The following is a 15,402-nucleotide window of genomic DNA, read 5'->3' as shown; positions in this document are numbered from 1 at the left end:
CGTCCCGGAAACACCGCAAAAGGAAGCTCATTCCACAGCTTTGTAGTACGTGGAAGAAAGCTCCTCGAAAACCGCACTGTGGAGGACCGCCACACATCCAGATGGTGGGGACGATATCCTAACTTGTCGCGTGTCGTGCGAAGGTGGAATTCGGCGGCAGGAATCAGGTTAAACAGCTCTTCGGAACACTCCCCGTGATAAATGCGGTAGAAAACACACAATGAAGCGACGTCTCTACGCAACGCCAAGTGATCCAGCCGTTCACAGAGCACTGGGTCGCCGACAATCGAGCTGCTCTGCGTTGCACGCGGTCAAATGGATCGAGCTGATACTGGGGTGCGCCAGACCAGAGATGACAGCAATACTCCATGTGTGGCCGGACCTGCGCTTTGTACAGCGCTAGAATGTGGGCCGGCTTGAAGTACTGCCGTGCTCTATTGATGACGCCCATCCCAAGCCAAATTAGCTTCCAAGAAGCTGCGCTGGGCTGGCTTTGAATAACTTTATTTCGCGTTTATTAATAACACAGAATTGACAGCTTCTGAATAACAAATCTTATAAGATAATCAAACCAGAAGAATAATACAATTACAAGGATTATATTTGTAATTAATTTAATAATTAAACACAGCTCTAATACTAAGGTTCACTTGGTAGTTGTACACGTGAGACATCGCCTTGATCGCCGGGCTCGCTTCCATTGTTGCCATCGTCCAAGCACCTCATTTTGCCCAACAATCGTTCATTTTCCTCTTTCAGGGTCTCTATTATTTCTTCATGCTTCTACAATCAAATGATGTATGAATAGGTTAAACATCTCGAGTTCACGACTGTAACTACTAATAATTATACTAAAACCTTCACCGAAACACGCTGCATTTTATGGTATAACTATTATTCCGAACGGTTCAGTAGTTTTCGCAGTATAACCGAAAGGAAATAAACGGCATCCATTTATAAGTATAGATTATAAAGAGGAAGGTTTTTTATTTGTAATGAATAAGTCCAGAAACTTCTGGAACGATTTAATAATTCTATAGTCAGTATAATGGCATATTGTCACTGAGTAACATCGGCTTGTATTTTATAAAAAAAAAGTGTCAGTGTGTCAGCTCCGACGCACGACTGGAGTTTACTCCTCAAGAACGATTGTCTATGAACAGGTAAATCCTTAACACTCAAAATATGTCAGGAAACGGCCAAACACAACTCCTGTTAAAAGCGGAACTCAAAATTCCAATTTTAAAAGGTTCAAGGAAGTTTTGGCACACCCTAATAGGTATATTATACTACATGCGTAAGCTATCACACAGTACTGTGTATGCTGGCTACACACAAGTATATATACACACACACACAACTGAAAAGTGAAAGGTGCGCGAGAAATGATGCTCACTAAAAACGTTACTATCCCATTTGATGATTAGGTTTTACTCTCCATATATTTCTCATATATGCCTTATATGAAAAATCTATTTCTAAGGAGTAAACTCTAAAAATGATCTTACTCAAATTGATTTTTTATGTCAGTAAGGGACGAGACGAGCAGGATTTTCAGCTGATGGTAATTGATACGCTCTGCCTATTACATTGCAGTGCCGCTCAGGATTCTTGAAAAATACAAACATTCTGAGCGGCACTGCAACTGCGCTCGTCACCTTTAGACATAAGATGTTAAGTCTCCTTTGCCCAGTAATTTCTTTAGCTACGGCGCCCTTCAGACCGAAACGCAATAATACTTACACATTACTGCTTCACGGCAAAAAAAAGTGCCGTTGTAGTGTACATAATCCAGTTCCCGTGCAAAGAAGCCTTCCACTGTTAAATTAATTTACTTATTAAGTAATAAAAAAGTAATAAAAAGATAGGAAACCTATCCTGTCCGGTCGGATTAAAAAATATACAGGTGTCCCAAAGTTATGGGACATGAAGGGAAAGTACCTTAAATATCGAAGATAGGCTATTTTACTGAAAGAAGACTTATGTTATTTTTAAAAGTTAGTAATTCTGCATTCAAAGATTTTCTAAAAATTACTTGCCTCGTCTGGGAATCGAACGGACTTAAATGTAAAAAAAAACACCCCTACTCTTATGATGCCAATCGAAAGAATGGTCAAAAACTAATAACTCTTCTTAAGTAACATAGTATTTTAAAAGAAGTAGTCAATTAAGTGGGTATTTTTTTGTCTTACGCAAATCGCCAATCTTTTAATGAGTCCGCTGCCTGTTGATTTTCTTATCATTTTATGGTGAATACTCGATATAATATGGCACAATTCTGTTTGTAACTCGCCCACGTTCTCGTATCGTTTTTTGTATAGCATATCTTTCACGTATCCCCAAAAGAAAAAAATCTAATGGTGTAAGGTCCGGCGATCTGACCGGCCATCTAATCGGTCCATTCGTACCAATCCAAGCAGGAAAACATTCATTTTATGTTATTCTTTTCTTTTAAAATACTATGTTACTAAAGAAGAGTTATTAGTTTTTGGCCATTCTTTCGATTGGCATTATAAAAGTAGGGGTGTTTTTTTTTACATTTGTATAGAGAGAATAATTCTCAAAAATTTTATATTCGTTCCTATAGGATATGATCATTACAAACGACGTCGAAACAAACAATTAGTTATTATGCTACAAATCTACGACAATAAATATAAAATAAGCCTCAAATTCAATATATTATGTTTGAATGAAGAAATTCCACGTGAAACTGAAAAAAAAACCCCTTTCAGATTCAGTATTCTGATTCAAGTTAACTTCTGCGGCAGTTCACAGGCGGAAATGCTACATAGGTACCTCAAGAATATTCTCATCACGAAGTGCGTACGTGCCTACTGTTACATAAATACAACTACTTACATACCTATATACATTTTCTTTCAAATAAAACAATGACAAAGGTAACTAATAAAAATCTTTTAGAAAAATCAAAAATGATTTTTACTCGCTAGAATAATATATTGAACAAAGTCACATTGGCATAAATAAATTAATTTGAAAACTGATCCGACCCATGGTCGCGAATCACGTTTCTTTCGAAACAAAAGTACTAGGCGATCAGAAGCAACGTGGAGTAAGGAGTTGTTTAGGTACATAATTTACGCAGCACGGAGTGAGTAGGATGGTGATTGAAGTTGGAAGAGTACAGACCTACAATCTACGAGGCAATCAAATGAACGAGTGAGGTATAATAGTAATTTGAGACGGAGATATGATAAGAAGGATGTTGACTGCGTGCGACCGAGTAAGGTATAGAAAGTTTAGACGGAGATATTATGATAGATTATTTATACTTATTAGACAAATACATTATGGCGACGAATTATAATCGGGCTAAGTTTGAAAGCGAACAGTTTGCTCAAAACGTAGTTGGATTTCGGCTATCTCCGTTTTTAAAAGATTATAGCCGACATCTCTCAATCTATCGATGACTGCACGTTTCGTACAATCGAGTGAATCGCTTCTATTGGAGAGTTTCGCTAGGATGATAGGTACTTGAACCATTACAAAGTTAAACTGATATGTTTCAGATGATACAAATTATTTAATGAGAGAGAGTTTATGTGTAAAAAGGTCGAATTATTTCTTCGATCCATTATTAATTTATAAACTAACCAAACCAAATGAATTTTCAGATCTATTTCTTTGTTAATTCTTATTATATTTATAACTTGGTGTATTTTTATAAGGTGCTCGTAACGAGGAATTGATTTGACTCACGTTGATCTTCTGTTTGAAGTTTTCGTCGAGTTTCTCCCGGTCTTCGGTTACGTGCTTGAGTTTGGCTCGAGCGGTGGCGGGTGGGATATAGCGCGCCGACAGACCCAGGATGGACTCCATCTGGAAACATCTCGTGCGCGTCGACTTCAGCTCTGTGCGCAACCTGTTGATTTCAGTCAACAGGGTGCAGTTCTCCTGTGAAAATCAGTAAATTAGATTAATAAATACGAACTCCTCTTACACACATAAAATTTGCAAACAAAATTATATGAACGATGCGGGACTCGAACCCACGACCTCTCGCGTTCCGTCGAGTGCTCTTCCAACTGAGCTAACCGCTTGAGTGACGAATCATCATAAAATCTTGTATGCTTTGTTAAACTCTCGGGCTGTGGCTTCATCTACAGGATCTACTTTACAGTTGATAACCTACTCAACCACAATATTTGCATATTAAGAAATTGACTTGAGATGTCGCTCTTGCAAATCTAAACAATTTGTTATTTTTTTAAAGTGATAACCCTCACTTCTGGGATTAATAGACAAATAAATTTAAAAAAAAAAGTTTACGAACGATGCAGGACTCGAACCCACGACCTCACGTGTTCCGTGCGAGTGCTCTTCCAACTGAGCTAACCGTTCTAGTGACGTATCGTCATAAAATCTTGTATGCTTTATTCAACTCTCAGGTTGTGGCTTCATCTACGTTTTTAAAGTGATAACTCCTCTTATCGTTTATAAGTTATGCCTTTAACTCCTGTTTCAGGTTGGTCATGAAAATTGGCGAAAAAAATGTTTTTGTTGATATAACAATCTTTTCTTGAGTCTGCTCTTTGTAGAGATGCGTGTCAATTAATCTGGACTCTCAAAAATACTCCCCCCTCTCACTGTGTATTTCAATCAGGAGATGTTATTTAATTTTTACGAAGATACCTAAATGTTATCTTACATCCATAATCTTTCCGATGTCGCTTTTCGAGCCGTCCAGTGACTTTGACAGCTGCGCTTTCAGAGACGCCACTTGCTTCTCCAGGTGGTCCCTTTGTCTGTTAAACTCACGGATCGCTTCATCTTCTGCTATGCGGCTACGAACGAAGTCGATGTCCTCAACGTATTTGTGGAACAATTCCTTAAATTGTGAAAACTTATGTTATTTTAATTAATACTGAACTCCTTCTCTTTGCTTAATTACTTAAAAGCAAAATAAAAAATATACTGCGCTATTTTATGACTTTTAATTAATTAACAGAGAAAACATTTAATAGTTACGGCGCCTATTTCTGCTGTGAAGCAGTTATGTGTAAACATTGCAGTGTTTCGGTCTGAAGGGCGCCGTAGCTAGTGAAATTACTGGGCAAATGAGACTTAATATCTATCGTCTCAAGGTGACGAGCGCAACTATAGTGCCGCTCAGAATTTTTGCGTTATCCAAAAATCCTGAGCGGCACTGCATTGTAATGGGCAAGGTGTATCAATTACCATCAGCTGAACATCCTGCTCGTCTCGTCCCTTATTTTCATTAAAAAAAACATAAATGGTGTAAATCATGTGATACTCTATTTTTCAATACTTTGTTTTCGCTATCCACGTCTAGAACCATCTAGAACTTACTTATATCGTTACCAATCCTACACTACATTACCTTAACATTTAATTTCAATTTCATAGGATCCTGGAAGTTAGCTGTCATATTGTGCAGGTCTATCTTAATCTTTTTCAACGTGTTCTTCATTGTTAAGTTTCGCCCCGCTTCAGTCACAAAATCTTTTTTTGCCGAGGCAAACTTTTCCTTCAACTGACAGATTTTGAGCTCTGTAAATATAAAAAGTTTATTGTATTATAAAACTTTCGTATCTCAATATCACACGCAATCCTACTAATATTATAAATGTGAAAGTTTGTATGTCTGGATGTATGTTTGAACTTCTTTAACGCAAAATCTACTGAATAGATTTCGATGAAACTTTACAATAACTTACAGCTTACACACCAGAATAACAAATAGGCTATAATTTATAAAACTATAGTGTGAATTATACAAAATATAAAAGAAGTGTGATTGTTACTAATGAATACAACTAGCGCCATCTCTTATCAACTAGCAAGCAAAAGATCAATACAATTTATATGGCAAAACAACGTTTTTATAGGTAAGCCATATATTAGAAAAGTATTTCGACAAGCTAAAGTTATAAAATTTAAACAATTTTATTAAACATAGAGAATAGATTGAATGAATGTGCTATCCAGCTTTACAGCAGATACCAGCTTGAATGTGTGAGAAAAAGTGTGGCAAAAGTATTTCTATATTTGGAATTAATATCTTGAATATTTACAATTTGTTATGTTTTAAAGTGATTACCCTCACTTCTGGGATTAATTACACAAATAAAATTTGAAAATATTATGAACGGTTAGCTCAGTTGGTAAGAGCGCTCGCACAGAACGTTCATAAAATTTTGTATTCAAATTTGATTTATCTAGAATATTATTTAGTTACTGGTAAGCTTAGCTTAAACGCTCCACTCTCTATGTCAATGATTCGATTGGTGCCATATGAAACTAGGTTCAATGGTAAACATGCCACAGGAAAGTGAATGAGTTATACATGAGAAAATATGATTATGCATCACTCCTTAGGAATGTATTTGCCCCTCACTTGTGTCTTCGGTACGTATTCGAGAAGTCTCTTTAATGCACAGTTCTGAAGACAGTGTCAAAATACACATGATTACGGTTTACGTTTCGGGAGACATTCTGGAATACGGGCTTCAGAATACAGTGCGAGGTTCGGTCACTGTAGACGCCAGGCAAATGGGTGACAAAATGTCAAAGTCGAAAACAATTCTGAGCTATAGATATAATTTTCATATCCCTCTTCCGAAATCGGCAAGTGTCCCGCGCCGCGGTAGGCGTAAGATCGGAGCTATTTTGGCATGCAGCGGCCTGTCAATGCGTATTATGATGATTTGAGTGTATGCATAAGAAAGCTATTAAAACAAGCTATAAGACCATGCAAAATAAACCATCTTATAAACAAAATGAGTGTCAGAACTTGGTCAGGGCGTAGTGTGCCATACGGCACGTCTGATTTTGGCGTATCTGAAAAATCTACTGACATATTGGACTTTCCGATTTCAGAAGGCCCCCAACGAAAATGTGAATTAATTTCAAGACAAATAAAATTCAGCATAGCGGCACGTCATTTTTGTCACGGCGCTATTGTATGCAACATCTGTTTATTTCATGCTTTCAAGCCGTCCGCGTCGACTAAAGTGCGTCGAAATCAATTTAACTTTATTTGGTAAAAATTAAAATAATCAAAATCAAATCTAACCACTTTATTGATCTACGCCAAGAAAGTGACACTTATAAATGTCATTTTTCTTTTTCTTTTATATGTACAACGACTTCGGAAAAGGTGAAGCTTTAATGAAAAACTGGCAAGAAAGTCATTGCCACTCCTTCAAATCAACATACAATATACCTTTGTTAAGTGATAGGTACAACAAAAATACTCCTAATAATTAATTCCTAACACGAGTAAGTCAAGAAAAGGTAATAAATAAAAAAAAACCCAAAAGGTACTTGAGTACTTGTTATATTTAACAATAGTAAAATAATAAAGTAATTAAAAATAAATATTTGTGATGACGGATTCAAAAGCGCTTAGTTTAAGCCTAAGACTTTGAATTTAGGGACTACGCGCACTTATTCAGCCCTTTTCAGCTTTTGTCCATAGAAAACAACAATTTTGTATGGAGACGTACACATCGATTCTGCTTTCCGCGTCCATTCTGCTTTCGCGGCAAACCAGCATAAAATGAGGATAAATGTGTTTTTATTATGCGAATGCTATAGAGAGCGTTCGGCGCTGTTGCACCACGTACAGTGCTGTTCGCCGAATGCGGCGGAACAGCTCTTTACAGGGATGGTTCGCGATTCCTTGTCGACATGTTGCGACCTGTATTGTTCCTGCATTGATTTGACGTCATCATTATGCACGCAAAGATTAAAGAGTGCAGACGTGATTTAAAGTTATTATTCTCATTCTTACGACGCCGTACGTGGCTGATAGAAGCAGAGCTGTATAAGTGTGACCAAAATCGTTCAGCGAAATGCGAATGGAGCTGAATAAGTGCGCGTAGTCCCTAATGTACCTACTGGTAGTGTTTCATAGCAAGACGTCGGTCTGTGAGTTGAGCTAACTAGATTACTTACTTACCCATCCTATCATTTTCAAAAACACTTCTATAAGAACTAAACTTAATTAAATGCATGTATGTATGTAAACAAAATGAACAAATTTTTTCTACTCTCAAATGAGAAAAAAATTACAACTGAAAAAATATTTTCATTAATTGTTATTTACCGCGGAAAGCCTTTTGCTTCAGAAGGGATTCTAATGACACTTCCAGTTCTAATATTCGAACTTTTTTTTCTTTAATTTCACGTTCTAGCGGTGCGATCTACAGAAATAATTCAAACTTAATACTTCATTGAAGGCAGCTGTAATTTTTCTTAATTTTTTGTGATTTTATCTAGTTGAACTTATTTTCTAGATCTAAAACCATACCGAGATCGTGTTTTACGTTTAGCAATTTCAACTCTTCGTTTTCCATATCTTCAATTTGAACTTTAAGCTCGCGAATTATACGTTGCTTGGGTTCAATCTAATTGTTGGAGAAAGTTGTAGTTATTATGTCAATGTTTACTTTATTTAAATTATAATCACAACAGATAACAATAATTATGAAGTGATCAAGACCGCACAGAGCAAAATAATCCAAGTTTGGACAAGATATAGACAAATTTAAAGATTTTTAGCCGTAGGACACAAAGATCCACTTGGTATGTCAATAAAAAAAAAGTGAACCTTAAACCTTATGAGTTTACCAATTGCAGTACATCGCAAAACTTAATGTTAAAGAAAAACTCACCACAACGTTGATACAATTTATATATAATAATATATATATAGGTAATACCGTTTAGGAATTGTTGGTCGAATATATTTATAACATTCAAGTTAATACTTACTTAGTTATTGTTAAGCATAGTATGTAACAGGAAATTTATCACGCTAACTAAATATAGATATCTGTGTTTACAAATAGTTTATGATTTCCTTAATTGAGGTAACAGTTATTGAAAATACTGCATACGAAACAGTTTAGCAGATTTCTGCAGATACTTATAAAACTTTGCTTGTCTTGTTTCATTGTTGGACAGAAACATTATTTAATTCGACTAAAGCTATATAATGAATTAGCGTCTAGCAATTTTGCGCGCACGCAAATTAATCCTGTATGTTTCAGTATATCTCTTTTAATACCTTCCCTATCTGTTGACAATGTGAAGTGCTGTTATAATTTTAGTATCTTGAGAGATTATGAAAAGACCGCAGCCTAACACAAATCGGAAGGCAACTATGTCATAGAAGATTTATTGAATCAATTTACTTCACTGGAATGTTCTTTTAACTAAACAAAATTAGGAAGTCGTAATATGAAGTCAAAGGTTACATAAAAAAATAAAAAGTTTGAAGAAAAAGACAAAAGTTTTGAACTTGACAGTAAATATGCAGTCGATATAGCTTAGATAGATATATATATATATATGAAGTACATACTTAAATAGATTTATTATTAACTTCACTGATATCTATCGATAAAGTGGGCAGAACTTCAATGTGATGATTTTATTAAAAATTATTACTTTAAAATACATTTTTTATGACATAACCCTCAGCGCGTCTCAAACATCACCATACAATAATAAGGAAATTTAAGTATTTATGTTATAATATATAATCTTTATGGCCAGCAACCCTATTTTTACAATATTTTATTTTGAATTAAAGAGGTTTCTGTTCACAGGATTAATACTTTTAAGTAAAATACTTTTTAAAAGACTTTCGTTGATCAAACAACATACCATGTGATTATTATTTTTTAATTATGTTAATAGTGTAGGAAAGTACGTATATAGGTACCTACCTATATAAGTATTTATGTGAAATATTACGCCGAACACTGACCTGTATAAATACCACTGGATAGGCTGTTACATGTGTTTGACAGCAATTTTTTAGTGCCTATTTGAAGCGACACTCGCGATCGTTTAGAGAACTAATTTTGATGTATAATGCAAATGGCTGCTAAGGAACGTACAATACTCTGAAGTATTTTTACATTTACAAGTACACATTTTTCGTTGTAAATAGTTTTACACCATCTATCGATGTTTGCTGAGGTTTTCATCACAAGATTAAGTACCGCAGACTCTCGCTACATGGCTTACAGCGCCAAAATGGCGAATATCAAACAGGCACAAAAGCACATTGACAGCCGCCAGTTTAGTGGTATATAGTAGAGGTCAGTGACGCCGAAGCAACATTTAAATAAAAGTATGTCAATGCTTTCATTATTTAAGGAAATGCCCTTACCTATTGTACTTTATATACCCATGACGTCTTTGTATTGTATAGGTAAGTACCTAATAAGTATTTAGCTAAAAGTAACCTTTACTTCACATATATTCTTTGCCTTAGTATTAGATAAGCAAGAATAAAAATAATAACATGAACGTACCTGATTTTTCAATTCTGTTATTTTGAAATTTAACACAAATTTATACTTTTCAAGTTCCTGTTTTTTGCGTTTAAGTTCATAAATCCGTTTTTCCTTATCTTGAATAGTTCCATCTCTTTCAGAAATTTCCTTTTTCAAATCTGTGACATCTCTTTCCAGGGTTGATATAACTTTCTGGAATTGCTTGTGTTCGGCTGTAATTTCCATATTGACTCATTCACAAAAAAAATATATATTTATTCATTGGAATTATACAATTGTGTAAAATTTGCTATAAATATCAGTTATTTTGCAACCAACTTTGTCGTTGCGGAGAGTTGTGGGGTATCTAAGCATCTTCTACCATATATATCACGGGCAGTGCTCAAAGGAGTTGTTCAGGTTGTACCAGCAGCCTATTTTCACCACCAAGCATATGCGAAATTTGATCCGCATCATGTTGACGTCTAGCATTTCACGACTCCGTGTTTTGCGAGAAACTTTTAAGCTTGCATTGCACAGCTACACTGTGGTATCAATTACTGGCTGTAGTTTTCCCGACCCCCTTCCTTGCTCCCTTTTCTCTTGAAGCTTAGAGCATAACTTCCACCTTAAAGGTCAACAACGCATCACTTGACCTCTGGTGTTGCGATGGTCCATCGCATGAGCCTATTACCCGTTTGCCCCCTCTTAAAAAAAAAGGTGATAAAGCCTCAGAGGTACTACAAACATCATAACTGAATTTGAAAGGGGCTGCTAGTAGGATGCTCACCAATGGGAGGCTCCTTTGCACAGGAAGCCGGCTAGATAACGGGTACCACAACGCCACAGCGCCTATTTCTGCCGTGAAGCAGTAATGTGTAAGCATTACTGTGTTTCGGTCTGAAGGGCGCCGTAGCTAGTGAAATTACTGGGCAAATAAGACTTAACATCTTATGTCTCAAGGTGACGAGCGCAATAATTGTAGTGTTGCTAAGAATTTTTGGGTTTTTCTAAAATTCTGAGCGGCATTGCATTGTAATGGCTAGGGCGTATCAATTACCATCAGCTGAACGTCGTGCTCATCTCGTCCCTTATTTTCATAAAAAAAAGGAACTAAGTTACAAGTTAACTGCGCTCATTTTACCTTTAAGCTGCACCACTTGGTGTTTGAACTCGTCAATATCCTTCTGTGCTGATATTAACTTCTTTTTCATCAAACCAGTTTCACCCTTTAATCTTACATTCGCATCTTTTTCTTCCTTCAGTTGGACTTCATAAGCCGTTCTGATTTCAATAATCTCTCGATCAGCATCCTCTTCAATAGACGATTTTATAGTCTCGTGTTCTTTTTTTTCCATATCAGCTTGTTCTTGTAACTATTTAAGAAAGAAAGATATAATTGAATATATTCACGACAGTTTGTTTTTTGACAATTGCACTTACTTATGATGAGCCTGGCTTAGGCTTGACTCGACTTGGTAGATTCACTACATAAAAGATCAGCATCTAATGGGACTAAAACTAGAATTATAAAGATAATTCTAGCAAACATCTTCTTTCGAAGACAATGTCTAAATTAAGATTTCAAACCAGTATACTAGTGCAATTATTTTTTATTAAATATTCGGCTGTAGGTACCTCTAATAAGATCGTATCCTTTTCCTCTAATTTCCTTTCAAACATATCATTTAATTCTCGTAGTGCAAGTCGTTTGCTCTCAGCTAGAGTTTCTAGTCTCTGTTCGTATTCTTTTCTCATTCTTGCTGTTTTATCCTCCAGATTCTAAGATGTTGAACAAAACCAAAGTCAAATATTCAATTAAAAGTCACAAACACATGATTTTTGTATACTATTTTACCATTATTTCTGATGTTTTAGGAAGAATCTCAAATAAGCTAAACAGTTGTTTTAGCAAAAGACAAAAAATACGATGTATTAGTTTTAGAAATATTAAAAAATCCTATTATATATCTAAAAAAATAAAATCTACATCTACACAAACAAAACTTAGCCATTTTGGACAGTGATACGAAAACTACAATTACCTGATATCTATCATATTCACTTATTAGTCTGATGTTGAAATCAGCTTCTAATGCTTGTAAAGTTCTTTCATGTCCCGAACGAAGCTTGGCAATATCCTGTTGTATCATACCAATCTCGTGCGTATGCTCATTTTCCATTTGCTAAAATAAAGGCATATTTTATGGTCTACCTTACTCATATCACTAAAGCCACAGAGGGAACGGTATTATCAACGTTGCGCTCTCATTCGCACTTACAAGGGGACTTAGTCATTGTTTACAATAACATAATATTACAAGTTTTAATGTTTCTTGTATGCAAGAAATTGCATTCTATTTTGTTCTGAACAAAAGAGAAAACAAAAATAAAAGTATACTAGCTGTCAGTTCCGACACTCGCGGACTTTCAGCTTACAAGTTACAAGCCTTAAAGATTCAGCGATACGATATGATAATTTATCAAATATTTATATTGAACCTCATTCTTTTCTTTCAACTCTTCAATAGCAGCGCAGTAACCTTCATGAACTTCTTTTAATTTCTCCGCCTGTGTCGCTTCCGCTTGTCGCAGTTGATATGTATGCTCAGTTTCAAGCTCACTCATTCGAGTACTAAGTAACTGGAAAATGTAAGCAAGGGTTAAGTGCTTCGTTGAAACTATTTACCGAATGATAATTACAACAGCTAGTACATACGTATATATTATTTAGCTTCTCTTGTAAATCCTTTTTGCTTATAAGTATTTCCTTCGAATAAGCAAAATCTTTGTCTAAAGCAACAGCTCTGCCTTCAGCGTTTGTGAGTCTCCAGATACAAATAGAGGCATCCTCTGCCACAGACACTAGCGTTTGATCATCGTAGGACAGAGCAATGGCTGTAACTTTCTTATTATGCATATGAAATTCGTTGAAAATCGCCTTATCTAGAAGTGGTAGTTGAACAGCAACTACCCCTCCTTCTCCTCCAGTTATGAATAGCATTAAGTCGGAGCGAGATAACACTATCGTATCGAGTGATGTTCCTATGAGACTAATACTTCTGCGTATTGTGTTTGCGCCAATTTCTTTGATATCACCATCACTTCCTACACCAAACGTGGTTTTGCCATTTCTGAAAGGATGTTTGAAAATTTGATTTTCATAATACCTAGAGTTATATAGCCTATTAATATCATGTGAACAATTATAAAAAAAAAACAAATTTATGAATATAGAAATGTAACTCATTTCGGCATTTTTTAATGTACAATAAGGGTATTTGAAAGCAAGACAGACTTGAATGAAAATGAATACGTGAATGACAAAACCGCATAAAAAGTGAAAACAGATATCCAAAGTATTGAATTTTCTTAACATCCCAGAATTCGAAACACATTTTAGCGACACTACTAATGTAACAAAAACAGTGTCTTTAAAAAATATACATGTCCCATTCCTAGTAAGGATTTTTCAAACAATAATAATATCCGTTTTCATCAAAATCGGGCCAAGCATCATTACAACTTTTCGCTACTCCTATGGTATGGAGTTTGGCCATCACGCAGCATACTGTATTTGTGTGTGTGTGTTTCAGGAGAAACCGGATTCTCTTTCAATAGTAGACTATTTTATTTATAACGATTAAAATTTAAAAAAATTGACTTTGAGTCGTTTAATTGTCAAACGTACGCATTAATTGCACATCCACTGAATTGGTTGGTCTTTAATATGACTTCTCCAACCCGTTGTCCCGATGACATGTTCCATTCATAAACTGCACCTTCTGTGCCACATGAAACTAAAGTTAGATCCTGGGCCGACCATGCTAAGCATGTGATCTAGAAAAGAATGGAGCTACTTTAGTACAGATATATAGTAGATTATTTATGGCCGTTCCCAATATGCTATCTACAGTTAGAGATAAATTACTACCTTCTACTGTTACTAATTAGCTGTCAATAATCTGAAGCAGTCCCAATATCATAAATAAATAGTCATTCTAATCGCCTTATATTGGGTCACGTAAATTGCAATTTCCATAAAAACTTCTATCGCTGGTAAACTATAGGTACGTCTTCCCATTGACAGACAGCGTGTACGGTTAAGGTGAGTTACCGTCGATAAGTTTATTGGGACAGAAAAGTCAACGATAGTTACGATTTTTATCTCAAGTACGCCACAACCGGAGATATACTAAATATTGGGAACGGCCGAAAGAGGATAATGATGCATGGTCCTTGCCTGGTTCTGCGCAGGCCACCTAAAATTTGATAATATATTAAGTAGGCTAAGTTATTATAATATTTTACAGATTTTTGTTAATGAAAATAAGGGACGATACGAGCAGGACGTACAGCTGATGGTAATGGATACGACCTGCCCATTACGATGCAGTGCCGCTCAGGATTCTTGAAACACCCCAAAAATTCTGAGCGGCACTACAACTGCGCTCGTCACCTTCAGACATAAGATGTTAGGTCTCATTTGCCCAGTAATTTCACTAGCTACGGCGCCCTTTAGACCGAAACACAGTAATGCTAACACATAACTGCTTCACGGCAGAAATAGGCGCCGTTGTGGTACCCATAATCTAGCGGGCATCCTGCGCAAAGGAGCCTCCCACTGGTAAATCTTTTAAAGATGGGATGGGAGTTTCTGATCAGATCCTCTTCCCAGGCCCCATTACGAACTGATGTAACTTCATGACGTTTAACTAAGCAAGTGTTCTTGGAATTTGTTACTGCCAATGGTAAATAAATATATTTCTATTCGATTCTAGCGAATATACGTAACTATGTTTAAAAAGATTTGTTTTTTTATAGCTAAACAAAACGCACGTGAATCACCTCAAAGGTATATAAATGATTTGAGTTTTCTTTAGTGTTAATTCCGCCAATATATGTCTTTAAACAATTCGACACGTGTTTCGCCTCGAGACTAATTAATCAATTAACGAATTAACACTAAAGAAAACTCAAATCATATGTACAATGGATTTCCGCAAAGTAACGCCTACTTCAATAAAATTCACCTCAAAGGTCTCAGAGGTAGGTAGGGCGGAATGTAGTGGCGGATCTGGCATTAAATAATACTTTTACAATCCTAGTCTTCATTATGCCGTTA

The 15,402-nt window shown here is 35.8% G+C and overlaps 1 protein-coding gene across 2 annotated transcripts in view; it reads right to left on the bottom strand.

Annotated features, from left to right (window-relative positions):
* Positions 1-597: 597 nt before the first annotated feature.
* Positions 598-15,402, bottom strand: part of LOC126976743 (cilia- and flagella-associated protein 57) — a 31,552-nt gene continuing 16,747 nt past the window's right edge. The window contains exons 11-22 of one of the 2 annotated variants that reach the window (XM_050825302.1): positions 13,969-14,117; positions 12,997-13,411; positions 12,780-12,920; positions 12,323-12,463; positions 11,916-12,059; positions 11,422-11,653; positions 10,317-10,510; positions 8,300-8,396; positions 5,366-5,535; positions 4,673-4,852; positions 3,724-3,918; positions 598-783 (exon numbers count right to left, since the gene is read on the bottom strand). In XM_050825302.1, coding sequence (XP_050681259.1) covers positions 640-783; positions 3,724-3,918; positions 4,673-4,852; positions 5,366-5,535; positions 8,300-8,396; positions 10,317-10,510; positions 11,422-11,653; positions 11,916-12,059; positions 12,323-12,463; positions 12,780-12,920; positions 12,997-13,411; positions 13,969-14,117 — 2,202 coding nt within the window. In that variant the 3' untranslated portion in view covers positions 598-639. Of the gene's footprint in view, positions 784-3,723; positions 3,919-4,672; positions 4,853-5,365; positions 5,536-8,095; positions 8,193-8,299; positions 8,397-10,316; positions 10,511-11,421; positions 11,654-11,915; positions 12,060-12,322; positions 12,464-12,779; positions 12,921-12,996; positions 13,412-13,968; positions 14,118-15,402 lie in introns of both variants that reach the window. The other variant, XM_050825301.1, reaches the window with a different exon arrangement.

The sequence above is a fragment of the Leptidea sinapis genome, chromosome 42 (genome assembly GCF_905404315.1).
Source record: "Leptidea sinapis chromosome 42, ilLepSina1.1, whole genome shotgun sequence".
Taxonomy (NCBI): Eukaryota; Metazoa; Arthropoda; class Insecta; order Lepidoptera; family Pieridae; genus Leptidea; species Leptidea sinapis.
This window is presented reverse-complemented; position numbering and strand designations above follow the sequence as displayed.